This window comes from Oncorhynchus tshawytscha, linkage group LG10 (genome assembly GCF_018296145.1).
Source record: "Oncorhynchus tshawytscha isolate Ot180627B linkage group LG10, Otsh_v2.0, whole genome shotgun sequence".
Classification (NCBI taxonomy): domain Eukaryota; kingdom Metazoa; phylum Chordata; class Actinopteri; order Salmoniformes; family Salmonidae; genus Oncorhynchus; species Oncorhynchus tshawytscha.
In genome coordinates this window covers 65548677-65575747 of record NC_056438.1, presented here as the reverse complement: position 1 = coordinate 65575747, position 27071 = coordinate 65548677, and the positions used below count along the sequence as shown (strand labels likewise).

At 41.7% G+C, this 27071-nt stretch overlaps 1 protein-coding gene across 4 annotated transcripts in view; it reads right to left on the bottom strand.

Annotated features, from left to right (window-relative positions):
• Positions 1–628: 628 nt before the first annotated feature.
• Positions 629–27071, bottom strand: part of mmp16b (matrix metallopeptidase 16b (membrane-inserted)) — a 42947-nt gene continuing 16504 nt past the window's right edge. For 2 of the 4 annotated variants that reach the window (XM_042328852.1, XM_042328853.1), the window contains 7 exons: positions 26604–26741; positions 18003–18182; positions 17525–17742; positions 17141–17279; positions 4933–5083; positions 2166–2281; positions 629–1762 (listed from right to left, as the gene is read on the bottom strand). In XM_042328852.1, the coding sequence (XP_042184786.1) occupies positions 1395–1762; positions 2166–2281; positions 4933–5083; positions 17141–17279; positions 17525–17742; positions 18003–18182; positions 26604–26741 (1310 nt within the window). In that variant the 3' untranslated portion in view covers positions 629–1394. The remainder of the gene's footprint in view (positions 1763–2165; positions 2282–4932; positions 5084–17140; positions 17280–17524; positions 17743–18002; positions 18183–26603; positions 26742–27071) is intronic. The other 2 variants (XM_024435946.2, XM_024435947.2) reach the window with 1 other exon arrangement.

The following is a 27071-nucleotide window of genomic DNA, read 5'->3' as shown; positions in this document are numbered from 1 at the left end:
AGGAGCACCCGTGCACCTAGAAACAAATCACCCAGATGATGATTGTTGCAATGATTACTTCACTGTACCACAGGCCCTGAGTGCCATGGAGAACACACTGAGACCAGATTCATGACCATCATGCTTGCACCATTACTAAAAAGAAAACGGCTTGTTACCGCAAATATTTTTTATTGTGCTCCTAAATGTCTTTGTGTGCTCCTAAATGTCTTTGTGTGCTCCTAAATGTCTTTGTGTGCTCTTAAATGTATTTGTGCGCCCCTAAATTGTTTAACTGCTGCTGCTTCCCTTAGACCACAGACATTGTCAATTTGGTACTGGCACTTACCCTGTATATAGCTTCCTCTCTTATTTCTCACATTTTTTTATTTATTGTATTTTTTATTAGTTATACTATTTTGATATTAAACACTGCACTGTTGGGTAGGGCTTGCAATTGATGCATTTCACTGTACTTGTGCAAGTGACAAATAAAACGTGAAACTTGACAGAGAGCAGAGCATACCAGACCAGACCAGAGCACACCAGACCAGAGCAGAGCACACCAGACCAGAACACACCAGAGCAGAGCACACCAGACCAGAGCAGAGCACACCAGAGCAGACCAGAGCACACCAGACCAGAGCAGAGCACACCAGAGCAGAGCACACCAGAGCAGAGCACACCAGACCAGACCAGAGCACACCAGACCAGACCAGACAGATGGTCACAGGCATATATTGAAAAGACATAGTCAAAGAAAACGTGAGTGTGATGGAATGTCACAATGATGTTAGATCCATGGATTAGAATTAAACATCCCAACAAAGAATCCAGAGTCATAATCCTTTCTGGGAAATGAAGATAGGTCAAAGGTCATATTTGGTTTGGGTATCAGACAGTCCACCTCACAAGTACTAATCTTTTAAAGATAATTCAATCAAAAAGTACAGAGTCTGGGCAACTTGAACTTTACTAGGACACGAAAATAAAAAGTAGTAGCCTATTACTAAATGGTCCACTGTACTGTAGTTAGTAAGGGCTTGTTAGGGGCGTGCAGAGACAGAGATAGACATAGGTCCCACACAACTTTCCTCTTTCTCCAATAACTACTGAGTGTACACAAAGATAGTCTAGAGTTAAAGCAAATGCCTCTCAGTTGGAATTGGCAGCCACAGTCCCTCATAGTGTTGAATGAGAGGGCTAGCTTCACTCCACCTTGCATGTCACAAAGAGGGCAAAGCACTGTTTTGACCATGTTAGGAGGACTCCTCTACTGTACTGTATATACTGTCCATCCACAGAAGGGCTTAGTTCAACAACTACAGAACAATAGGAGTTTGATAACTCTTCCCTACAGTGCCTAGTGGGAGTTCCATACACTTCTACAGTTCCAGTCCCCTCTCTGGTTTAGATCAGACCCACTCCTGCATGGAGCGCTTGCAGTACAGTATGTGTCTCTGCGTGCTCTTCCTCCTGAACTGGAACACGGTGTAGAGCAGGACCATCATGCACAGCGCCAGGATACAGGGGATGGCGATAGCCACGGCCTTCTCCGTGCCCCCCGTGCTGTCCAGCTTGATGATGATGTCCACGTCACCACTGCTGCTGTCGTAGTGGCGCTCCTCCACCTCCGGAGGGCTCCAGTCCCAGTCGGGGTCAGCTGGTAGGCCGTCGCAGCCCATGAAGTCCCTCAGGATGGAGCGGGGGTAGCCCGGCTCCACACGCAACCGCTGGTTGTTGAACTTCCAGTACTCCTTCCCCTTGTAGAAGTAGGTGAATCCTGTTCAAAGGAGGAAAAAAACTCAACATTTAAACATTCATACAAGCTAATAGTTTCTCCTTAACTTTGGTTTGCTAGTTTTATAACCCAATCTTTACTTTCTGTACTGAGAAGCAAGGCATAAGTAGACTATATAAAGAGAAAAGAGGCCTATTTTAGTCATTATAAAGAGATGTGATGCAGAAATGGAGGATGATATAGAGCAGGGGTATTCAGCTCTTACCCTACGAGGTCCAGAGTCTGCTGGTTTTCTGTTCTACCTGATAATTAATTTCACCCACCTGGTCTCCCAGGTCTAAATTAGACCCTGATTAGAGAGGAACAATGAAAAAAACGCTATGGAACTGGCTTTGAAGTCTGGAGTTGAGTTTGAGGGGTAGAGAGGGAGGAACGGATGGCCTACCATTGGCCTTGTCCACAAACGCTCCCTGAGGAGAGTCAGGGATGCCCTTCCACACTGTGATGGGTTTGGGGTAACCAGGGTCCATGTTTCTCATGTCTTCATTGTACCTCCAATATCTAATGCCAGGTAGGAAAGAAACACTGCAGTCAATATCCAGAAAGACTACACACACACACACACACACACACAGTCACATGCACCAACATTATAATCTCATGATCCTATACATACACACAACTGTTTAGGATCAAGATAATGGAATTCTGTCAAACCCAGAGGGATGAAGTCATGTTTTACAAAACATCATATCAGTGATATGCAACAGTTTGCTACAGAATGATGACAAAGCATTTTATCTTCTCTCACAACAGGGTTAGGACCTCGTGATTTCATCTATCATGACAGATCCACCAAATGTTTGAGTCACGTTAGTATACAGTAAATCATGTACTAATTATAGCATCTCACAGTGAGCTTTATATCAGCTAGCCTTTTTTCACTGTCAGTGGTGTACCACAGTTTATAGAAAAATTTGAAGTTTCATTGTCACGGCCGTCGAAAGAAGTGGACCACAGTACAGCGTGGTGAGCGTACATTTTCCTTTTATTTCAAATGTCACCAAAAACACAACAAACAACTGTGAAGCTTACAGGGCTATAGTGCCACGAACAAAAGTCCACTACCCACACTGATTCCCAATCAGAGACAACGATAGACAGCTGTCCCTGATTGAGAACCATACCCGGCCAAAACATAGAAATAAAGAAACATAGAAAACAAAACATAGAATGCCCACCCCACATCACACCCTGACCTAACCAAATAGAGAAATAAAACGTCCCTCTAAGGTCAGGGCGTGACAGTACCCCCCCCAAAGGTGCTGACTCCGGCCGCAAAACCTGAACCTATAGGGGAGGGTCCTCTAGCCGCGGTGGCGGCTCTGGTGCGGGACGTAGACCCCGTTCCACCTCTGGCTCACCCCACTTTGGTGGCGCCTCTGGTGTGGGGACCCTTGCCGCTGACCCCGAACTGGGGACCCCCTCTGCGGGCCCCGGACTGGGGACCCTCGCCGCGGGCCCCGGACGAGGGGGCCCCGGACTGGAGGCTGTCGTTGGAGGCTTTGTGCCATGACTCCTCACTGGAGGCTTCGTGCCATGGATCATCACTGGAGGCTTCGTGCCATGGATCATCACTGGAGGCTTCGTGCCATGGATCATCACTGGAGGCTTCGTACCATGGATCATCACTAGAGGCTTCGTGCCATGGATCATCACTGGAGGCTTCGTGCCATGGATCATCACTGGACTGGAGAGACACACAGGAGGCCTGGCTCTGGGAGCAGGCACAGGACTAACCAGGCTGGGAAGACATACAGGAGGCCTTGTTCTGGGAGCGGGCACAGGATACACTGGGCCGTGAAGGCACACTGGAGGTCTCGAGCGTAGAGCCTGCACAACCCGTCCTGGCCGGATGCTTACTTTGGCCCGGCACGTGCGGGGCGCAGGCACAGGACGCACTGGGCTGTGCAGATGCACCGGAGACACAGTGCGCAGAGCCGGCGCAGGATATCCTTGGCCATAGAGACGTACTGGCGGCCAGATGCGCTGAGCCAGCACCCTCCGACCTGGCTGGATGCCCACTCTAGCCCGGCCGATTCGGGGAGCTGGAAGGTAGAGCACCGGGCTGTGAACGCGTACTGGAGACACCGTGCGCTCCACCGCATAACACGGTGCCTGATCAGTACGAGCCCGCCACGGTAAGCACGGGGAGTTGGCTCAGGTCTATAACCCGACTCCGCCAATCTCCCCGTGTGCCCCCTCCCAAACATTTTTTGGGGCTGCCTCTCGTGCACGCCTCGTTGAGCCAACTCCTCATAGCGTCGCTGTTCTGCCTTTGCTGCCTCCAGCTCCTGGACGGCGATATTGGGATGGCGATATTCCCCAGCCTGCCTCCAGGGTCCTTTGCCGTCCAGGATTTCCTCCCAAGTCCATGAGTCCCCCTTACCACGCTGCTTTTGTGGTGGGTAGTTCTGTCACGGCTGTCAAAAGAAGTGGACCAAAGTGCAGCGTGGTGAGCATACATTTTCCTTTTATTTCAAATGTCGCCAACAAAACAACAAACAAAGAAACAACCGTGAAGCTTACAGGGCTATAGTGCCACTAACAAAAGTCAACTTCCCACACTGAAAGGAGGGAAAAAGGGCTACCTAAGTATGTTTCCCAATCAGAGACAACGATAGACAGCTGTCCCTGATTGAGAACCATACCCGGCCAAAACATAGAAATAAAGAAACATAGAATACAAAACATAGAATGCCCACCCCACATCACACCCTGACCTAACCAAATAGAGAAATAAAACAGCTCTCTAAGGTCAGGGCGTGACATTCATAGCTAATCTCATAGATAACATTTTGTCATGAGGCTGAGATTATAATTTTTTTCAGTTTTAAAGCTAATTTCCTGTAATTCAATTTTTTTTGCTATGCTTATGACGTGTTCCTTTGCTTTCTGGGGAGGGGGCCCAACCTCCATGGGGACCCCAGAGCTCGTGGGCCCCCCACATTGCCGGGGCTGCGGGGGTGAGTGATACGCCAGTGATCATTGTCATTGACAAAACTAATACAGTATCATGTATAACCTATAATTCACAATCTAACCAATTTAATGCAACAGATAGATGGAAAATTCTAGAATCAGCTACACTTTACCTTCACTATGGATAAAATCAATGTATTGTAATGGATAAATGAAAAGGTCAAACAGACCTGTCTCCCTTGAAGAAATATGTCTTGGCTACGTCCTCCCACCATACAGCAGTCTCTATACTCTGGGTGGGCATCCCACTCCCAAACAGAGAGATGTCCTGAGGGTAGGTGGGCTGCAAAGTAGTGTCCTTGAACACCCAGAACCGGTTTCCTAAAACAAACACAGTCACAAATGGATCAGTGGTCATAATTGTCCAGTAATCACAAACAGAGCCTGGGTCCAAACATTATGTTTTACACTTTTGCTAGGAAATAGCCCTTGCTTTTTGCAGTAACATGATGAGCATTATTGCCGTATAGCTGCTTAATTCAGTCTAATAATAAGGCCTTATTAGCATCGTTCAGACAGATGTAAAGAGCTACTATAGTGTTGTAAGTATATTAAAGCTACTATAGTGTTGTGAGTATATTAGAGCGAAGATAGCATTGTGAGTATATTAAAGCTACTATAGTGTTGTGAGTATATTAGAGCTAAGATAGCATTGTGAGTATATTAAAGCTACTATAGTGTTGTGAGTATATTAGAGCTAAGATAGCATTGTGAGTATATTAGAGCTAAGATAGCATTGTGAGTATATTAGAGCTAAGATAGCATTGTGAGTATATTAGAGCTAAGATAGTGTTGTGAGTATATTAAAGCTAAGATAGTGTTCTGAGTATATTAAAGCTAAGATAGTGTTGTGAGTATATTAAAGCTAGGATAGTGTTGTGAGTATATTAAAGCTAAGATAGTGTTGTGAGTATATTAAAGCTAGGATAGTGTTGTGAGTATATTAGAGCTAAGATAGTGTTGTGAGTATATTAGAGCTAAGATAGTGTTGTGAGTATTTTAATTGAACCTTTATTTAACTAGGCAAGCCAGTTAAGAATGAATTCTTATTTAGAATGACGGCCTACCCCGGCCAAACCTGGAAGACATTGGGCCAATTGTGCACCACCCTATGGGACTCCCAATCACAGCCAGATGTGATGCAGCCTGGATTCAAACCAGGTACTGCAGTGACGCCTCTTACACTGAGATGGAGCGTCTTAGACCACAGCACCACTTACAACTAAGAGAGTGTTGGAGTATATTACAGCTAAGGTAGTGTTGGAGTATATTACAGCTAAGGTAGTGTTGGAGTATATTACAACTAAGAGAGTGTTGGAGTATATTACAGCTAAGATAGTGTTGGAGTATATTACAACTAAGAGAGTGTTGGAGTATATTACAGCTAAGGTAGTGTTGGAGTATATTACAACTAAGAGAGTGTTGGAGTATATTACAACTAAGAGAGTGTTGGAGTATATTACAGCTAAGAGAGTGTTGGAGTATATTACAGCTAAGGTAGTGTTGGAGTATATTACAACTAAGAGAGTGTTGGAGTATATTACAGCTAAGGTAGTGTTGGAGTATATTACAACTAAGAGAGTGTTGGAGTATATTACAGCTAAGATAGTGTTGGAGTATATTACAACTAAGAGAGTGTTGGAGTATATTACAGCTAAGGTAGTGTTGGAGTATATTACAACTAAGAGAGTGTTGGAGTATATTACAACTAAGAGAGTGTTGGAGTATATTACAGATAAGGTAGTGTTGGAGTATATTACAACTAAGAGAGTGTTGGAGTATATTACAGCTAAGGTAGTGTTGGAGTATATTACAGCTAAGGTAGTGTTGGAGTATATTACAGATAAGGTAGTGTTGGAGTATATTACAGCTAAGGTAGTGTTGGAGTATATTACAACTAAGAGAGTGTTGGAGTATATTACAGCTAAGAGAGTGTTGGAGTATATTACAGCTAAGATAGTGTTGGAGTATATTACAACTAAGATAGTGTTGGAGTATATTACAGCTAAGATAGTGTTGTGAGTATATTAAAGCTAGGATAGTGTTGTGAGTATATTAGAGCTAAGATAGTGTTGTGAGTATATTAGAGCTAAGATAGTGTTGTGAGTATTTTAATTGAACCTTTATTTAACTAGGCAAGCCAGTTAAGAATGAATTCTTATTTAGAATGACGGCCTACCCCGGCCAAACCTGTATATTACAGCTTAAGGTTGAAGACATTGGGCCAATTGTGCACCACCCTATGGGACTCCCAATCACAGCCAGATGTGATGCAGCCTGGATTCAAACCAGGTACTGCAGTGACGCCTCTTACACTGAGATGGAGCGTCTTAGACCACAGCACCACTTACAACTAAGAGAGTGTTGGAGTATATTACAGCTAAGGTAGTGTTGGAGTATATTACAGCTAAGGTAGTGTTGGAGTATATTACAGCTAAGGTAGTGTTGGAGTATATTACAACTAAGGTAGTGTTGGAGTATATTACAACTAAGAGAGTGTTGGAGTATATTACAGCTAAGGTAGTGTTGGAGTATATTACAGCTAAGGTAGTGTTGGAGTATATTACAACTAAGAGAGTGTTGGAGTATATTACAGCTAAGGTAGTGTTGGAGTATATTACAGCTAAGGTAGTGTTGGAGTATATTACAACTAAGATAGTGTTGGAGTATATTACAGCTAAGGGAGTGTTGGAGTATATTACAACTAAGAGAGGTTGTTGGAGTATATTACAGCTAAGATAGTGTTGGAGTATATTACAACTAAGAGAGTGTTGGAGTATATTACAGCTAAGATAGTGTTGGAGTATATTACAGCTAAGGTAGTATATTACAGCTAAGAGTGTTGGAGTATATTACAGCTAAGTAGTGTTGGAGTATATTACAGCTAAGGTAGTGTTGGAGTATATTACAACTAAGAGAGTGTTGGAGTATATTACAGCTAAGGTAGTGTTGGTATATTACAGTAGTATATTACAGATAAGGTAGTGTTGGAGTATATTACAGCTAAGTATATTACAGCTAGTGTTGGAGTATATTACAACTAAGAGAGTGTTGGAGTATATTACAGATAAGGTAGTGTTGGAGTATATTACAGATAAGGTAGTGTTGGAGTATATTACAGCTAAGGTAGTGTTGGAGTATATTACAACTAAGAGAGTGTTGGAGTATATTACAGCTAAGAGAGTGTTGGAGTATATTACAGCTAAGATAGTGTTGGAGTATATTACAGCTAAGAGAGTGTTGGAGTATATTACAGCTAAGGTAGTGTTGGAGTATATTACAGCTAAGATAGTGTTGGAGTATATTACAGCTAAGATAGTGTTGGAGTATATTACAGCTAAGATAGTGTTGGAGTATATTACAGCTAAGATAGTGTTGGAGTATATTACAGCTAAGATAGTGTTGGAGTATATTACAGCTAAGATAGTGTTGGAGTATATTACAGCTAAGAGAGTGTTGGAGTATATTACAGCTAAGAGAGTGTTGAGTATATTACAGCTAAGAGAGTGTTGGAGTATATTACAGCTAAGAGAGTGTTGGAGTATATTACAGCTAAGAGAGTGTTGGAGTATATTACAGCTAAGAGAGTGTTGGAGTATATTACAGTTAAGATAGTGTTGGAGTATATTACAGCTAAGAGAGTGTTGGAGTATATTACAGCTAAGATAGTGTTGGAGTATATTACAGATAAGATAGTGTTGGAGTATATTACAGCTAAGATAGTGTTGGAGTATATTACAGCTAAGGTAGTGTTGGAGTATATTACAACTAAGAGAGTGTTGGAGTATATTACAGCTAAGATAGTGTTGGAGTATATTACAGCTAAGATAGTGTTGGAGTATATTACAGCTAAGATAGTGTTGGAGTATATTACAGCTAAGATAGTGTTGGAGTATATTACAGCTAAGGTAGTGTTGGAGTATATTACAGCTAAGATAGTGTTGGAGTATATTACAGCTAAGATAGTGTTGGAGTATATTACAGCTAAGGTAGTGTTGGAGTATATTACAGCTAAGGTAGTGTTGGAGTATATTACAGCTAAGATAGTGTTGGAGTATATTACAGCTAAGATAGTGTTGGAGTATATTACAGCTAAGATAGTGTTGGAGTATATTACAGCTAAGGTAGTGTTGAGTATATTACAACTAAGGTAGTGTTGAGTATATTACAGCTAAGATAGTGTTGGAGTATATTACAACTAAGAGAGTGTTGGAGTATATTACAGCTAAGATAGTGTTGGAGTATATTACAGCTAAGAGAGTGTTGGAGTATATTACAGCTAAGAGAGTGTTGGAGTATATTACAGCTAAGGTAGTGTTGGAGTATATTACAGCTAAGAGAGTGTTGGAGTATATTACAGCTAAGGTAGTGTTGGAGTATATTACAGCTAAGATAGTGTTGAGTATATTACAGCTAAGATAGTGTTGGAGTATATTACAGCTAAGATAGTGTTGGAGTATATTACAGCTAAGAGAGTGTTGGAGTATATTACAACTAAGGTAGTGTTGGAGTATATTACAGCTAAGGTAGTGTTGGAGTATATTACAACTAAGATAGTGTTGGAGTATATTACAGCTAAGGTAGTGTTGGAGTATATTACAACTAAGAGAGTGTTGGAGTATATTACAGCTAAGGTAGTGTTGGAGTATATTACAACTAAGAGAGTGTTGGAGTATATTACAGCTAAGATAGTGTTGGAGTATATTACAGCTAAGGTAGTGTTGGAGTATATTACAACTAAGAGAGTGTTGGAGTATATTACAGCTAAGGTAGTGTTGGAGTATATTACAGCTAAGAGAGTGTTGGAGTATATTACAGCTAAGAGAGTGTTGGAGTATATTACAGCTAAGGAGTGTTGGAGTATATTACAGCTAAGATAGTGTTGGAGTATATTACAGCTAAGATAGTGTTGGAGTATATTACAGCTAAGAGAGTGTTGGAGTATATTACAGCTAAGATAGTGTTGGAGTATATTACAGCTAAGATAGTGTTGGAGTATATTACAGCTAAGAGAGTGTTGGAGTATATTACAGCTAAGATAGTGTTGAGTATATTACAGCTAAGATAGTGTTGGAGTATATTACAGCTAAGATAGTGTTGGAGTATATTACAGCTAAGATAGTGTTGGAGTATATTACAACTAAGAGAGTGTTGGAGTATATTACAGCTAAGAGAGTGTTGGAGTATATTACAGCTAAGAGAGTGTTGGAGTATATTACAGCTAAGAGAGTGTTGGAGTATATTACAGCTAAGAGAGTGTTGGAGTATATTACAGCTAAGGTAGTGTTGGAGTATATTACAACTAAGAGAGTGTTGGAGTATATTACAGCTAAGAGAGTGTTGGAGTATATTACAGCTAAGATAGTGTTGGAGTATATTACAACTAAGAGAGTGTTGGAGTATATTACAGCTAAGGTAGTGTTGGAGTATATTACAGCTAAGGTAGTGTTGGAGTATATTACAACTAAGATAGTGTTGGAGTATATTACAACTAAGAGAGTGTTGGAGTATATTACAACTAAGAGAGTGTTGGAGTATATTACAGCTAAGGTAGTGTTGGAGTATATTACAACTAAGGTAGTGTTGGAGTATATTACAGCTAAGATAGTGTTGGAGTATATTACAGCTAAGATAGTGTTGGAGTATATTACAGCTAAGATAGTGTTGGAGTATATTACAGCTAAGATAGAGAGTGTTGGAGTATATTACAGCTAAGAGAGTGTTGGAGTATATTACAGCTAAGGTAGTGTTGAGTATATTACAGCTAAGAGAGTGTTGGAGTATATTACAGCTAAGGTAGTGTTGAGTATATTACAGCTAAGATAGTGTTGGAGTATATTACAGCTAAGATAGTGTTGTATATTACAGAGTATATTACAGCTAAGATAGTGTTGGAGTATATTACAACTAAGAGAGTGTTGGAGTATATTACAACTAAGATAGTGTTGGAGTATATTACAGCTAAGGTAGTGTTGGAGTATATTACAACTAAGAGAGTGTTGGAGTATATTACAGCTAAGGTAGTGTTGGAGTATATTACAACTAAGAGAGTGTTGGAGTATATTACAACTAAGGTAGTGTTGGAGTATATTACAGCTAAGATAGTGTTGGAGTATATTACAGCTAAGATAGTGTTGGAGTATATTACAGCTAAGGTAGTGTTGGAGTATATTACAACTAAGGTAGTGTTGGAGTATATTACAGCTAAGGTAGTGTTGGAGTATATTACAACTAAGATAGTGTTGGAGTATATTACAGCTAAGATAGTGTTGGAGTATATTACAGCTAAGGTAGTGTTGGAGTATATTACAACTAAGGTAGTGTTGGAGTATATTACAGCTAAGATAGTGTTGGAGTATATTACAACTAAGAGAGTGTTGGAGTATATTACAGCTAAGATAGTGTTGGAGTATATTACAGCTAAGAGAGTGTTGGAGTATATTACAGCTAAGAGAGTGTTGAGTATATTACAGCTAAGGTAGTGTTGGAGTATATTACAGCTAAGAGAGTGTTGGAGTATATTACAGCTAAGGTAGTGTTGGAGTATATTACAGCTAAGATAGTGTTGAGTATATTACAGCTAAGATAGTGTTGGAGTATATTACAGCTAAGATAGTGTTGGAGTATATTACAGCTAAGAGAGTGTTGGAGTATATTACAACTAAGGTAGTGTTGAGTATATTACAGCTAAGATAGTGTTGGAGTATATTACAACTAAGAGAGTGTTGGAGTATATTACAGCTACGGTAGTGTTGGAGTATATTACAACTAAGAGAGTGTTGGAGTATATTACAGCTAAGGTAGTGTTGGAGTATATTACAACTAAGAGAGTGTTGGAGTATATTACAGCTAAGATAGTGTTGGAGTATATTACAGCTAAGAGAGTGTTGGAGTATATTACAGCTAAGAGAGTGTTGGAGTATATTACAGCTAAGGTAGTGTTGGAGTATATTACAGCTAAGAGAGTGTTGGAGTATATTACAGCTAAGAGAGTGTTGGAGTATATTACAGCTAAGGGAGTGTTGGAGTATATTACAGCTAAGATAGTGTTGGAGTATATTACAGCTAAGATAGTGTTGGAGTATATTACAGCTAAGAGAGTGTTGGAGTATATTACAGCTAAGATAGTGTTGGAGTATATTACAGCTAAGGTAGTGTTGGAGTATATTACAACTAAGAGAGTGTTGGAGTATATTACAGCTAAGGTAGTGTTGGAGTATATTACAGATAAGGTAGTGTTGGAGTATATTACAGATAAGGTAGTGTTGGAGTATATTACAGCTAAGGTAGTGTTGGAGTATATTACAACTAAGAGAGTGTTGGAGTATATTACAGCTAAGAGAGTGTTGGAGTATATTACAGCTAAGATAGTGTTGGAGTATATTACAACTAAGAGAGTGTTGGAGTATATTACAGCTAAGGTAGTGTTGGAGTATATTACAACTAAGAGAGTGTTGGAGTATATTACAGCTAAGGTAGTGTTGGAGTATATTACAGCTAAGATAGTGTTGGAGTATATTACAGCTAAGGTAGTGTTGGAGTATATTACAGCTAAGGTAGTGTTGGAGTATATTACAACTAAGGTAGTGTTGGAGTATATTACAGCTAAGGTAGTGTTGGAGTATATTACAACTAAGAGAGTGTTGGAGTATATTACAGCTAAGGTAGTGTTGGAGTATATTACAACTAAGAGAGTGTTGGAGTATATTACAACTAAGGTAGTGTTGGAGTATATTACAACTAAGAGAGTGTTGGAGTATATTACAGCTAAGATAGTGTTGGAGTATATTACAGCTAAGGTAGTGTTGGAGTATATTACAACTAAGATAGTGTTGGAGTATATTACAGCTAAGATAGTGTTGGAGTATATTACAGCTAAGAGAGTGTTGGAGTATATTACAACTAAGAGAGTGTTGGAGTATATTACAGCTAAGGTAGTGTTGGAGTATATTACAACTAAGGTAGTGTTGGAGTATATTACAGCTAAGATAGTGTTGGAGTATATTACAACTAAGAGAGTGTTGGAGTATATTACAGCTAAGATAGTGTTGGAGTATATTACAGCTAAGAGAGTGTTGGAGTATATTACAGCTAAGAGAGTGTTGGAGTATATTACAGCTAAGATAGTGTTGGAGTATATTACAGCTAAGAGAGTGTTGGAGTATATTACAGCTAAGGTAGTGTTGGAGTATATTACAGCTAAGATAGTGTTGGAGTATATTACAAGATAGTGTTGAGTATATTACAGCTAAGATAGTGTTGGAGTATATTACAGCTAAGATAGTGTTGGAGTATATTACAGCTAAGAGAGTGTTGGAGTATATTACAACTAAGGTAGTGTTGGAGTATATTACAGCTAAGATAGTGTTGGAGTATATTACAACTAAGAGAGTGTTGGAGTATATTACAGCTAAGGTAGTGTTGGAGTATATTACAACTAAGAGAGTGTTGGAGTATATTACAGCTAAGGTAGTGTTGGAGTATATTACAACTAAGAGAGTGTTGAGTATATTACAGCTAAGATAGTGTTGGAGTATATTACAGCTAAGAGAGTGTTGGAGTATATTACAGCTAAGATAGTGTTGGAGTATATTACAACTAAGAGAGTGTTGAGTATATTACAGCTAAGATAGTGTTGGAGTATATTACAACTAAGAGAGTGTTGGAGTATATTACAGCTAAGAGAGTGTTGGAGTATATTACAGCTAAGAGAGTGTTGGAGTATATTACAGCTAAGAGAGTGTTGGAGTATATTACAACTAAGAGAGTGTTGGAGTATATTACAGCTAAGGTAGTGTTGGAGTATATTACAACTAAGAGAGTGTTGGAGTATATTACAGCTAAGATAGTGTTGGAGTATATTACAGCTAAGAGAGTGTTGGAGTATATTACAGCTAAGGTAGTGTTGGAGTATATTACAACTAAGGTAGTGTTGGAGTATATTACAGCTAAGATAGTGTTGGAGTATATTACAACTAAGAGAGTGTTGGAGTATATTACAGCTAAGGTAGTGTTGGAGTATATTACAGCTAAGATAGTGTTGGAGTATATTACAACTAAGATAGTGTTGGAGTATATTACAACTAAGAGAGTGTTGGAGTATATTACAACTAAGAGAGTGTTGGAGTATATTACAGCTAAGGTAGTGTTGGAGTATATTACAACTAAGGTAGTGTTGGAGTATATTACAGCTAAGATAGTGTTGGAGTATATTACAGCTAAGGTAGTGTTGGAGTATATTACAGCTAAGGTAGTGTTGGAGTATATTACAGCTAAGATAGTGTTGGAGTATATTACAACTAAGGTAGTGTTGGAGTATATTACAACTAAGATAGTGTTGGAGTATATTACAGCTAAGGTAGTGTTGGAGTATATTACAGCTAAGGTAGTGTTGGAGTATATTACAGCTAAGGTAGTGTTGGAGTATATTACAGCTAAGATAGTGTTGGAGTATATTACAGCTAAGATAGTGTTGGAGTATATTACAGCTAAGATAGTGTTGGAGTATATTACAACTAAGGTAGTGTTGGAGTATATTACAGCTAAGATAGTGTTGGAGTATATTACAGCTAAGAGAGTGTTGGAGTATATTACAGCTAAGAGAGTGTTGGAGTATATTACAGCTAAGGTAGTGTTGGAGTATATTACAGCTAAGAGAGTGTTGGAGTATATTACAGCTAAGGTAGTGTTGGAGTATATTACAGCTAAGGTAGTGTTGGAGTATATTACAGCTAAGATAGTGTTGGAGTATATTACAGCTAAGATAGTGTTGGAGTATATTACAGCTAAGATAGTGTTGGAGTATATTACAACTAAGGTAGTGTTGGAGTATATTACAGCTAAGATAGTGTTGGAGTATATTACAGCTAAGATAGTGTTGGAGTATATTACAGCTAAGGTAGTGTTGGAGTATATTACAACTAAGATAGTGTTGGAGTATATTACAGCTAAGGTAGTGTTGGAGTATATTACAGCTAAGAGAGTGTTGGAGTATATTACAGCTAAGATAGTGTTGGAGTATATTACAGCTAAGAGAGTGTTGGAGTATATTACAACTAAGAGAGTGTTGGAGTATATTACAGCTAAGGTAGTGTTGGAGTATATTACAACTAAGAGAGTGTTGGAGTATATTACAGCTAAGATAGTGTTGGAGTATATTACAACTAAGAGAGTGTTGGAGTATATTACAGCTAAGATAGTGTTGGAGTATATTACAGCTAAGATAGTGTTGGAGTATATTACAACTAAGAGAGTGTTGGAGTATATTACAGCTAAGAGAGTGTTGGAGTATATTACAGCTAAGAGAATGTTGGAGTATATTACAGCTAAGGTAGTGTTGGAGTATATTACAGCTAAGAGAGTGTTGGAGTATATTACAGCTAAGAGAGTGTTGGAGTATATTACAGCTAAGGTAGTGTTGGAGTATATTACAGCTAAGATAGTGTTGAGTATATTACAGCTAAGATAGTGTTGGAGAATATTACAACTAAGAGAGTGTTGGAGTATATTACAGCTAAGATAGTGTTGGAGTATATTACAGCTAAGAGAGTGTTGGAGTATATTACAGCTAAGGTAGTGTTGGAGTATATTACAGCTAAGGTAGTGTTGGAATATATTACAGCTAAGGTAGTGTTGGAGTATATTACAGATAAGGTAGTGTTGGAGTATATTACAACTAAGATAGTGTTGGAGTATATTACAACTAAGATAGTGTTGGAGTATATTACAGCTAAGATAGTGTTGAGTATATTACAACTAAGATAGTGTTGAGTATATTACAACTAAGATAGTGTTGAGTATATTACAGATAAGATAGTGTTGGAGTATATTACAGCTAAGGTAGTGTTGGAGTATATTACAACTAAGATAGTGTTGGAGTATATTACAGCTAAGATAGTGTTGGAGTATATTACAGCTAAGGTAGTGTTGGAGTATATTACAGCTAAGATAGTGTTGGAGTATATTACAGCTAAGGTAGTGTTGGAGTATATTACAGCTAAGATAGTGTTGGAGTATATTACAGCTAAGATAGTGTTGGAGTATATTACAGCTAAGATAGTGTTGGAGTATATTACAGCTAAGATAGTGTTGGAGTATATTACAGCTAAGGTAGTGTTGGAGTATATTACAGCTAAGATAGTGTTGGAGTATATTACAACTAAGAGAGTGTTGGAGTATATTACAGCTAAGATAGTGTTGGAGTATTTTACAGCTAAGATAGTGTTGGAGTATATTACAGATAAGATAGTGTTGGAGTATTTTAAAGTATTTTAAAGAGCTAATAATAGTCTTATGCGTGTATTAAAGAGCTACTCTACAGTAGTTTTATTATAGTGGATACGGAAAGGGGCAACTATAGCATTGTGAGTAAGTCCAGTCCAGCAAGTAGCTCCTCCATCAGGGAATAAATAAAGCATGAGACTCTTTGTGATCCTGTTGGAGGACAGATGTCATGTTAATCTGCCTGATGGAGGGATGCAGGGATGGAGGAGGGGCTGAACTCTCACCCGTTATTATACAGTACAGTATCATAAAGAACAAAATGGATGCTATTTAGAACATACAAGCAATATTTCTACTATACTTACTAATACACTATAAATGAATAAATAAATAAATAAAAAACGCACACAAATCTAGTTGTTTCACTAACTGGTTATTTTTTTTGTTTACCCAACTTTTCGGTCTAAGTTTAACCTGAATGTTAGGTTGCCCAACATGAGAAAACATACACAAAAATTCGGTCCACTTTAAATTGTCTCATATGTTCATTCAACTAGAAAAATGTAAATGTTTACAAAAACAATATGTGGAACTAGTTACACAGTGCTTTTAACATAGAATGTTTTCAATTGACATATTTGACACACGTTGACATACATGATTACATTTTGGATGTTCATTTATAAAGTACTTGACATGACATGTTCAACAATGACATGTTGAATACGAATTACTGTATAAATTAACATGCACAATGTAATCATGTTTGTCAACGTGTGTTAAGTTAAAAGCACTGTGTGTGTAACTAGTTCCACATTCTGGCATTTCTGCCAAAATAATCATTTCTAGTTGGATGACACAAAAACTAAGTTGACCTACATTTTGTCACATTATCTCATGTTGGAACTAAAAATGTTACATTCTGGTAACACTTTGACCAAAAAGCTGAGTAAACAAAAAAAACATTTGTATTTCTTTTACAGTTATGACACTGTGATGACCACAAACAAAATACTTTGCTCTGTCTTTCTTTCTAAATTTCTCTCCTCTAACTAACCTTCAAACCTAATGCTACTTTCTGTTGATACAAGAGTAAAATAAGCTCCATTTCATCTCCTCCATCTCTCCCCCCTCTCTCTCATTCTCTTCTCTCACCTTTGAAGAAGACAAACTTCCCCTCGCTGTTTTCGTAGACGGCGTCGATCTTGGCGGGCAGGCCTCTCCAGAAGAAGTTGATCTCCATAGGGTAGCCAGGGACCACCGAGTTGTCCCTCACTCTCCAGAACCACTGGTCCTACACACATGTAGACAAAAACACATGATCTGTTTCATCATTTTCATCCCCTTCTATCTACTGCAGTATTACCTGAACTCTGAAACCTGCTTTGCTGTCTAACACCAGGAGTGATTGATTCCACTGAAACCCTTCAGCGCCCATCTCTACCTCCTCATGCAAACAAACCTTTTTAACACTGTGTCAATGAGATTATATAGGTTAGACAAGGATACATCATACAGTATCTGTACATGCCAACCTACCTTGAATACGAACAGCTCCTGTCTGAGGATGGCCAGGGTGTTGAAGCCTCCGTCACAGATGTTGGGATTGGCGTTGGGGTTGGAGGGTTTTGCGCCCTGAGGAGGGCGGTTGGGCCGGACCTGGCGGTCGTGCTTACGGGGTTCCGAGGGGGGGTGGAAGCGTGGGGGAGGGGCCGTGGGTAGGGCTCTGGTGGGCTGGGAGGACCTGTCTGGCGGACCTGGAGATGAATGGGACACATTAGCCTAGCCAGCTAACTAGCTAAGGGCATCACAAAATAACATTATCATTGTAATTATTTTGTCATTGAACATTTTCATTTAACATTATCATTTAACATTTGTTCCTTCAATGAAAACAATGAAACTCATTTAAAAAAACATGTAGACTAGACAAATATTAACATACTACTTGGTTTAGTGTAATGAACAGATATTGAGGGCATGCTTATAATAAAATAAAATGTAGGAAATTCAGTACCATAGATAGACACAGTACCATAGATTTTCTGGATGCCCTGAAGGTCATCGTGAGGTAGTTTAAAGTTCTCTGTGTCCATGTACTGATAGAAGGGAGCCATGATGGCTGTGGGGTCGTTGGAGTGCTCTAGGCCAAGGGCATGACCCAGCTCATGGACTGCCACCAGGAACAGGTCATTACCTGGGAAGGGCGATAGAGACTATGGATTTGAAACACACACGCATGCACACACCACAGGAGGCTGGTGGCACCTTACTTGGTGGAGGACAGGCACGTGGTAATGACTGGAGTGGAACAGGTGGAATGGTGTCAAATACATCAAACACAAGGTTAGGAAGAGGTTATTGAGGCTGGGAGATGTCTTCAGGAGCCACAGCTTACACCATGGGCATTGGAACACTCATCATGTCCTGCTATACAACACGCACGCACGCACACACATGCATGCACACACACATGCACACACATACACACACACACACACACACACACACACACACACACACACACACACACACACACACACACACACACACACACACACACACACACACACACACACACACACACACACACACACACACACACACACACACACACACACACACACACACACACACACACACACACACACACACACACACACACATGACTCCATGGTACTGTCAGCATTCAGTGTAATAATAGTGTCAGGTTGATTTTGTGTTAGCTTTGGAAAATTCTATAACATACAGTTTCTCTCTATAGCATGTGACTGAAGATATCCCCGGGAGGTGGCTGCCCTTAACAACATGATATCTAATCCAGCCAGGAGCACAGAAATCCAGGAGCACGGAGATCTAGGGGCACAGAGAGCCAGGAGCACGGAGAGCCAGGAGCACGGAGAGCCAGGAGCACGGAGAGCCAGGAGCACAGAGAGCCAGGAGCACAGAGAGCCAGGAGCACAGAGATTGATGTACAAACACAAGCTGAGTCAAAGGGTTGAACCATATACAGTGGGGCAAAAAAGTATTTAGTCAGCCACCAATTGTGCAAGTTCTCCCACTTAAAAAGATGAGAGAGGCCTGTAATTTTCATCATAGGTACACATGTATTACATATATACAGGCTGGCGGCCTAGGAGGGGAGTGTCTATCTAAGTGGCAGTGTTGTGCCGTGCACATATCCATTCTGGCTGCCCTGGAGTGCTTCCTGACGGTTAGTGCTTCCTGACGGGCCTCTGGCTTTGACCCTCTAGATGTGCTGTCCCGCAGGCTTCACTAACAGCAGTCAGAGCAGAGCAGGTCGGCAGCAGGGTAATTAAGGTAAAGTGCTGCCTGACGGTGGATGTATGGAGGCCGACAGGGCTGAGAGAGGGATCTGATTACCGTCTTCAAGCAGGCTGGATCCACCCTCCACCCTGCCCTGCCCTACAGCTATGGTACAATACACTCCCTCACCATAACACAGTAGAAATGTGAGTGTTTATTCTTGTGGCAGGGATAGGCTCTGCACTATGACCTGGGCCCAGATTCACAAAACAAAACTTACTCAAAAACATAAGAAGCTTCTTAAGAAAAAAACAAAGTTCAGAAGTACAATTCCTCAACAATATCTTAAGATTTCACGATATTCTTACAAACTTCTCAAATATCTTCTTACGAACCTATTAGCCATCTTCTTAAAAATTGTCACATAAATCAAATCAAATCAAATTTGATTTGTCACATACACATGGTTAGCAGATGTTAATGCGAGTGTAGCGAAATGCTTGTGCTTCTAGTTCAGACAATGCAGTAATAACCAACAAGTAATCTAACTAACAATTCCAAAACTACTGTCTTATACACAGTGTAAGGGGATAAAGAATATGTACATAAGGATATATGAATGAGTGATGGTACAGAGCAGCATAGGCAAGATACAGTAGATGGTATCGAGTACAGTATATACATATGAGATGAGTATGTAAACAAAGTGGCATAGTTAAAGTGGCTAGTGATACATGTATTACATAAGGATGCAGTAGATGATATAGAGTACAGTATATACGTATGCATATGAGATGAATAATGTAGGGTATGTAACATTATATTAGGTAGCATTGTTTAAAATGGCTAGTGATATATTTTGCATCATTTCCCATCAATTCCCATTATTAAAGTGGTTGGAGTTGAGTCAGTGTCAGTGTGTTGGCAGCAGCCACTCAATGTTAGTGGTGGCTGTTTAACAGTCTGATGGCCTTGAGATAGAAGCTGTTTTTCAGTCTCTCGGTCCCAGCTTTGATGCACCTGTACTGACCTCGCCTTCTGGATGATAGCGGGGTGAACAGGCAGTGGCTCGGGTGGTTGTTGTCCTTAATGATCTTTATGGCCTTCCTGTAACATCGGGTGGTGTAGGTGTCCTGGAGGGCAGGTAGTTTGCCCCCGGTGATGCGTTGTGCAGACCTCACTACCCTCTGGAGAGCCTTACGGTTGTGGGCGGAGCAGTTGCCGTACCAGGCGGTGATGCAGCCCGCCAGGATGCTCTCGATTGTGCATCTGTAGAAGTTTGTGAGTGCTTTTGGTGACAAGCCGAATTTCTTCAGCCTCCTGAGGTTGAAGAGGCGCTGCTGCGCCTTCTTCACGATGCTGTCTGTGTGAGTGGACCAATTCAGTTTGTCTGTGATGTGTATGCCGAGGAACTTAAAACTTGCTACCCTCTCCACTACTGTTCCATCGATGTGGATAGGGGGGTGTTCCCTCTGCTGTTTCCTGAAGTCCACAATCATCTCCTTAGTTTTGTTGACGTTGAGTGTGAGGTTATTTTTCTGACACCACACTCCGAGGGCCCTCACCTCCTCCCTGTAGGCCGTCTCGTCGTTGTTGGTAATCAAGCCTATCACTGTTGTGTCGTCCGCAAACTTGATGATTGAGTTGGAGGTGTGCGTGGCCACGCAGTCGTGGGTGAACAGGGAGTACAGGAGAGGGCTCAGAACGCACCCTTGTGGGGCCCCAGTGTTGAGGATCAGCGGGGTGGAGATGTTGTTGCCTACCCTCACCACCTCGGGGCGGCCCGTCAGGAAGTCCAGTACCCAGTTGCACAGGGCGGGGTCGAGACCCAGGGTCTCGAGCTTGATGACGAGCTTGGAGGGTACTATGGTGTTGAATGCCGAGCTGTAGTCGATGAACAGCATTCTCACATAGGTATTCCTCTTGTCCAGATGGGTTAGGGCAGTGTGCAGTGTGGTTGAGATTGCATCGTCTGTGGACCTATTAGTGCGGTAACCAAATTGGAGTGGGTCTAGGGTGGGAACAGCAGACTTGTATAGGGATTGATTGAATATGTCCGTAAACACACCGGCCAGCTGGTCTGCGCATGCTCTGAGGGCGCGGCTGGGGATGCCGTCTGGGCCTACAGCCTTGCGAGGGTTAACACGTTTAAATGTCTTACTCACCTCGGCTGCAGTGAAGGAGAGTCCGCATGTTTTCGTTGCAGGCCGTGTCAGTGGCACTGTATTGTCCTCAAAGCGGGTAAAAAAGTTATTTAGTCTGCCTGGGAGCAAGACATCCTGGTCCGTGACTGGGCTGATTTTCTTCTTGTAGTCCGTGATTGACTGTAGACCCTGCCACATACCTCTTGTGTCTGAGCCGTTGAATTGAGATTCTACTTTGTCTCTGTACTGACGCTTAGCTTGTTTGATAGCCTTGTGGAGGGAATAGCTGCACTGTTTGTATTCGGTCATGTTACCAGTCACCTTGCCCTGATTAAAAGCAGTGGTTCGCGCTTTCAGTTTCACGCGAATGCTGCCATCGATCCACGGTTTCTGGTTAGGGAATGTTTTAATCGTTGCTATGGGAACGACATCTTCAACGCACGTTCTAATGAACTCGCACACCGAATCAGCGTATTCGTCAATGTTGTTATCTGACGCAATACGAAACATATCCCAGTCCACGTGATGGAAGCAGTCTTGGAGTGTGGAGTCAGCTTGGTCGGACCAGCGTTGGACAGACCTCAGCATGGGAGCTTCTTTTTTTAGTTTCTGTCTGTAGGCAGGGATCAACAAAATGGAGTCGTGGTCAGCTTTTCCGAAAGGAGGGCGGGGCAGGGCCTTATATGCGTCGCGGAAGTTAGAGTAACAATGATCCAAGGTTTTTCCACCCCTGGTTGCGCAATCGATATGCTGATAAAATTTAGCGAGTCTTGTTTTCAGATTAGCCTTTTTAAAATCCCCAGCTACAATGAATGCAGCCTCCGGATAAATGGATTCCAGTTTGCAAAGAGTCAAATAAAGTTCGTTCAGAGCCATAGATGTATCTGCTTGGGGGGGGGGGATATATACGGCTGTGATTATAATCGAAGAGAATTCTCTTGGTAGATAATGTGGTCGACATTTGATTGTGAGGAATTCTAAATCAGGTGAACAGAAGGATTTGAGTTCCTGTATGTTTCTTTCATCACACCATGTCTCGTTAGCCATAAGGCATACGCCATCTCGACATATGTGTCGAGCCAGCACCCCGGCCCATCCAGCAGTCCATCCAGGTCAGTGAGGTCCGTTCGTCCCTCCCGGACAAATACGATGGGACTCCATCAAAATGCCCGTGGCTTCCTACTCCAGTGCTCCCTCTATTTCGCTCATCAGATGGGAGCCCCCACCACTGAGAGGTGCAAGGTTGCCATGGTTATTTCCCTGCTGACTGGACGGGCATTGGAGTGGGCTACGGCCATCTGGGAGAGAGGAGAAGAGGAGCTGGTTTCATATGAGGGGTTCTTGGCTCTGTTCAGGGGGATCTTCGACCATCCACTAGAGCGCAGAGATTGAGATGAGCACTTACTCCACCTACGCCAGGAAGGCCAGACAGCTGCAGAGTACGTCCTCACCTTCAGGACAGTGGCAGCATCCAACGGATGCACCCTATTCTGAAGAGGATTGCGCGAGGAGATCCAGACGGAGTTGGCGTGCCGAGATGACACCCTCTCCTTGGACGCACTTATCGTGATGGCCATCTGTCTGGATAACCTTCTGCGGGAGCGTCGGAACCACCATCACCTCTCTCCCTCCTTTGTTGACCAATCTGAGTCAGAACCTGAACTCATGGAGATAGGGGCCAGGCGCCTCCCTGCGGCTGAGCGACACCGTCATAGACAGCTGGGGCTCTGTCCCTATTGTGGACAGGAGGGGCACCAGCTTCAGCAGTGTCCGATATGTCCCAACCCAGGGTCCACAAGAGCAGAGGGACGGAAGGTCCCATGATCATCCGTCTCCTAGGTTTGGCGCAACTATTCCACCATCCTCACTTTCCACCAAACCCTTTCTAGTGTCTATCACTAGCTGGCTGTCCCTCATATGCTGTATCTACTGCTCTAGTGGACTCCTGTGCCGCAGGGAATTTCAATGACGGATCCCTTGCCGCCTCACTGAACATCAAATCGAATCAAAAATCAAATCAAACTTTATTTTCCACATGCGCCGAATACAACAAGTGTAGACTTTACCATGAAATGTTTACTTACAAGTCCTTAACCAACAGTGCAGTTCAAGAAGAAGAAAATATTTACCAAGTAGGCTAAAATAAAAAGTAAGGATAAAAAGTAACACAATAAGAATAACAATAACAAGGCTATATACAGGGGGCACCGGTACCGAGTCAGTGTGCAGGGGTACAGGCTAGTTGAGGTAATCTGTACATGTAGGTGGGTGTGAAGTGACTATGCATAGGTAACAAACAAACAGCGAGTAGCAGCAGTGTGCAAGAGGGGTGGGGTGGGCTGGGAGGGAGGGGTCAATGTAAATTGTCCGGTGGCGAATTTTAGGAATTGTTCAGCAGTCTAATGGCTTGGGGGTAGAAGCTGTTGAGGAGCCTTTTGGTCCTAGACTTGGCGTTCCGGTACCGCTTGCCGTCCGGTAGCAGAGAAAATAGTCTAAAACTTGGCTGACTGGAGTCTCTGGCAATTTTATGGGCCGTGACACCGCCTATTAAATAGGTCCTGGATGGCAGTAAGCTTGGCCCCAGTGATGTGCTGGGCAGTTCGCACTACCCTCTGCAGTTGCCATACCAGGCAGAGATGCAACAGGTCAGGATGCTCTCGATCGTGCATGTACAGTACCAGTCAAAAGTTTGGACACAACGACTCAAGGGTTTTTCTTTTTACTATTTTCTATCAAAACTATGAAATAACACATATGGAATCATCTAGTAACCAAAAACATTTTTAACTCCCGAGTGGTGCAGCAGTCTAAGGCACTGCATCTCATTGCTAGATGTGTCACTACAGACAACCTGGTTCGAATCCAGGCTGTATCACAACCGGCCGTGATTGGGAGTCCCATAGGGCGGTGCACAATTGGCCCAGCGTCGTCCAGGTTTGGCTGGTGTAGGCTGTCATTGTATATACGAATTTCTTCATAACTGACTTGCCTAAAGGTAAACATTTATTTTTATTTTTTAAACAAATCAAAATATGTTTTATATTTGAGATTCTTCAAAGCAGCCACCCTTTGCCTTGATGACAGCTTTGCACATTCTTGGCATTCTCTCAACCAGCTTCATGAGGTAGTCACCTGGAATGCATTTCAATTAACACGTGTGTCTTGTTAAAAGTTAATTTGTGGAATTCCTTGCCTTCTTAATGAGCTTGAGCCAATCAGTTGTGTTGTGACAAGGTAGCGGTGGTATACAGAAGATAGCCCTATTTGTGAAAAGTCCGTATTATGGCAAGAACATCTCAAATAAGCAAAGAGAAATGACAGTCCATCATTACTTTATGACATGAAGGTCAGTCAATTTGGAACATTTCAAGAAAATGAAAGTTTCTTCAAGTGCGTCAGCAAAAACCATCAAGCACTATGATGAAGCTGGCTCTCATGATGACTGCCACAGGAAAGGAAGACCCAGAGTTACCTCTGCTTGCAGAGGATAAATTCATCAGAGTTACTAGCCTCAGAAATTGCAACCCAAATAAATGCTTCACAGAGTTCAAGTAACAGACACATCTCAACATTAACTGATCAGAGGAGACTGCGAAAATCAGGCCTTCTGTCACGCCCTGATCTGTTTCACCTGTCCTTGTGCTTGTCTCCACCCCCTCCAGGTGTTGCTTATTATCCCCGGTGTATTTATCCCTGTGTTTCCTTTCTCTCTGTGCCAGTTGGTCTTGTTTGTCAAATCAACCAGCGGTTTTGTGTCTCAGCTCCTGCTTTTTCCAGTCTCTCTTTTCTCGCCCTCCTGGTTTTGACCCTTGCCTGTCCTGACTCTGAGCCCGCCTGCCTGACCACGAGCCTGCCTATCGTCTTGTACCTTTTGGACTTTGACCTGGTTACTGAACCCCTGCTGGCCCTGACCTCGAGCTTGCCTATCGTTTTGTACCGTTTGGACTCTAACTTGGTTTAGAAACTCTCGCTTGTACCCAACCTGCCTTTTGCCTACCACTTTTGCTATAATAAATAACGGAGCTCAACCATCTGCCTCCTGTGTCTGCATTTGGGTCTCGCCTTGTGCCCTTATTCCCTCGTGGTCAAATTGCTGCAAAGATACCACTACTAAAGGACACCAATAATAAGAAGAGACTTGCTTGGGTCAAGAAACATGAGCAATGGACATTAGACTGGTGCAAATCTGTCATGGTCTGATGAGTTCAAATTTGAGATTTTTAGATCCAACCACTATGTCTTTGTGAGACGCAGAGTAGGTTAACGGATGATCTCCGCTTGTGTGGTTCCCACCGTGAAGCATGGAGGAGGTGTGATGATGTGGGGGTGCTTTGCTGGTGACACTGTCTATGATTTATTTAGACTTCAAGGCACACTTAACCAGCTTGGCTACCACAACATTCTGCAGCGATACGCCATCCCATCTGGTTTGGGCTTACTGGGACTATCATTTGATTTTCCACAGGAAAATGACCCAACACACTTCCAGGCTGTGTAAGGGTTATTTGACCGAGATGGAGAGTGATGGAGTGCTGCAACAGATGACCTGGCCTCTACAATCACCTGACCTCAACCCAATTGAGATGGTTTGGGATGAGTTGGATTGCAGAGTGATAGAAAAGCAGCTAACAAGTGCTCAGCATATGTGAGAACTCCTTCAACTGTTGTAAAAGCATTCCAGGTGAAGCTGGTTTTGAGAATGCCAAGAGTGTGCAAAGCTGTCATCAGGGCAAAAGGTGGCTACTTTGAATTATCTAAAATATATTTTTATTTGTTGAACACTTTTTTGGTTACTACATGATTCCATATGTGTTATTTCATAGTCTTGATGGCTTCACTATTATTCTACAATATAGAAAATAGTAAAAATAAAGAAAAACCCTTGAATGAGTAGGTGTGTCCAAACCTTTGGCTGGTACTGAATATTATTGACATTTTCTGAAATTACAATGCAAAAATGTGTAGCACCTTTTAAGAAGACATTTCTTAACGTTTTGTGAATCTGGGCCCTTGTGCTGTGTAATACAGCATGATCAAATATGCAGACTGTATATATTTGTTTTCTTCTATGGCATTAGTCTTTGAGATGATTCTCTCACAACCATATTCCTTTTTCCCATCTGTTCCTGTTCCTCTCTCTCTCTCTCTCTCTCTCTCTCTCTAATCCCCACACCTCCATCTCTCACCCCCACACCTCCATCTCTCACCGTCATGGTTGGGGTTCCCTAAGGTCCAGGGTTCGTCTGAGTCGAAGTGGGTGTCCCCTCCAATCCCAGGGCCTGGGAAGTAGGCGTGGGCTAGGAACCCCCCCTCGCCGTCGAAGGGTGAGCTGTCACCGTGGAAACCTGAGGTGAGAGCAATTTATTTTATCTTCAAAGTTTACACTAGGAAAACAGAATTAGGGCAACAGACATACACTGAGTACCCAAAACATTAGGAACACCTGCTCTTTCCATGACATAGACTGATCAGGTGAATCCAGGTGAAAGCTATGTTCCCATATTAATGTCACTTGCTAAATCCACTTCAATCAGTCTTGATGAAGGAAAGGAGACAGGTTAAATAAGGATTTTTAAGCCTTGAGACATTTGAGACATTGTGTATGTGTGCCATTCAGAGGGTGAATGGGCAAGACAAAAGATTTAAGTGCATTTGAACGGGGTATGGTGGTAGGT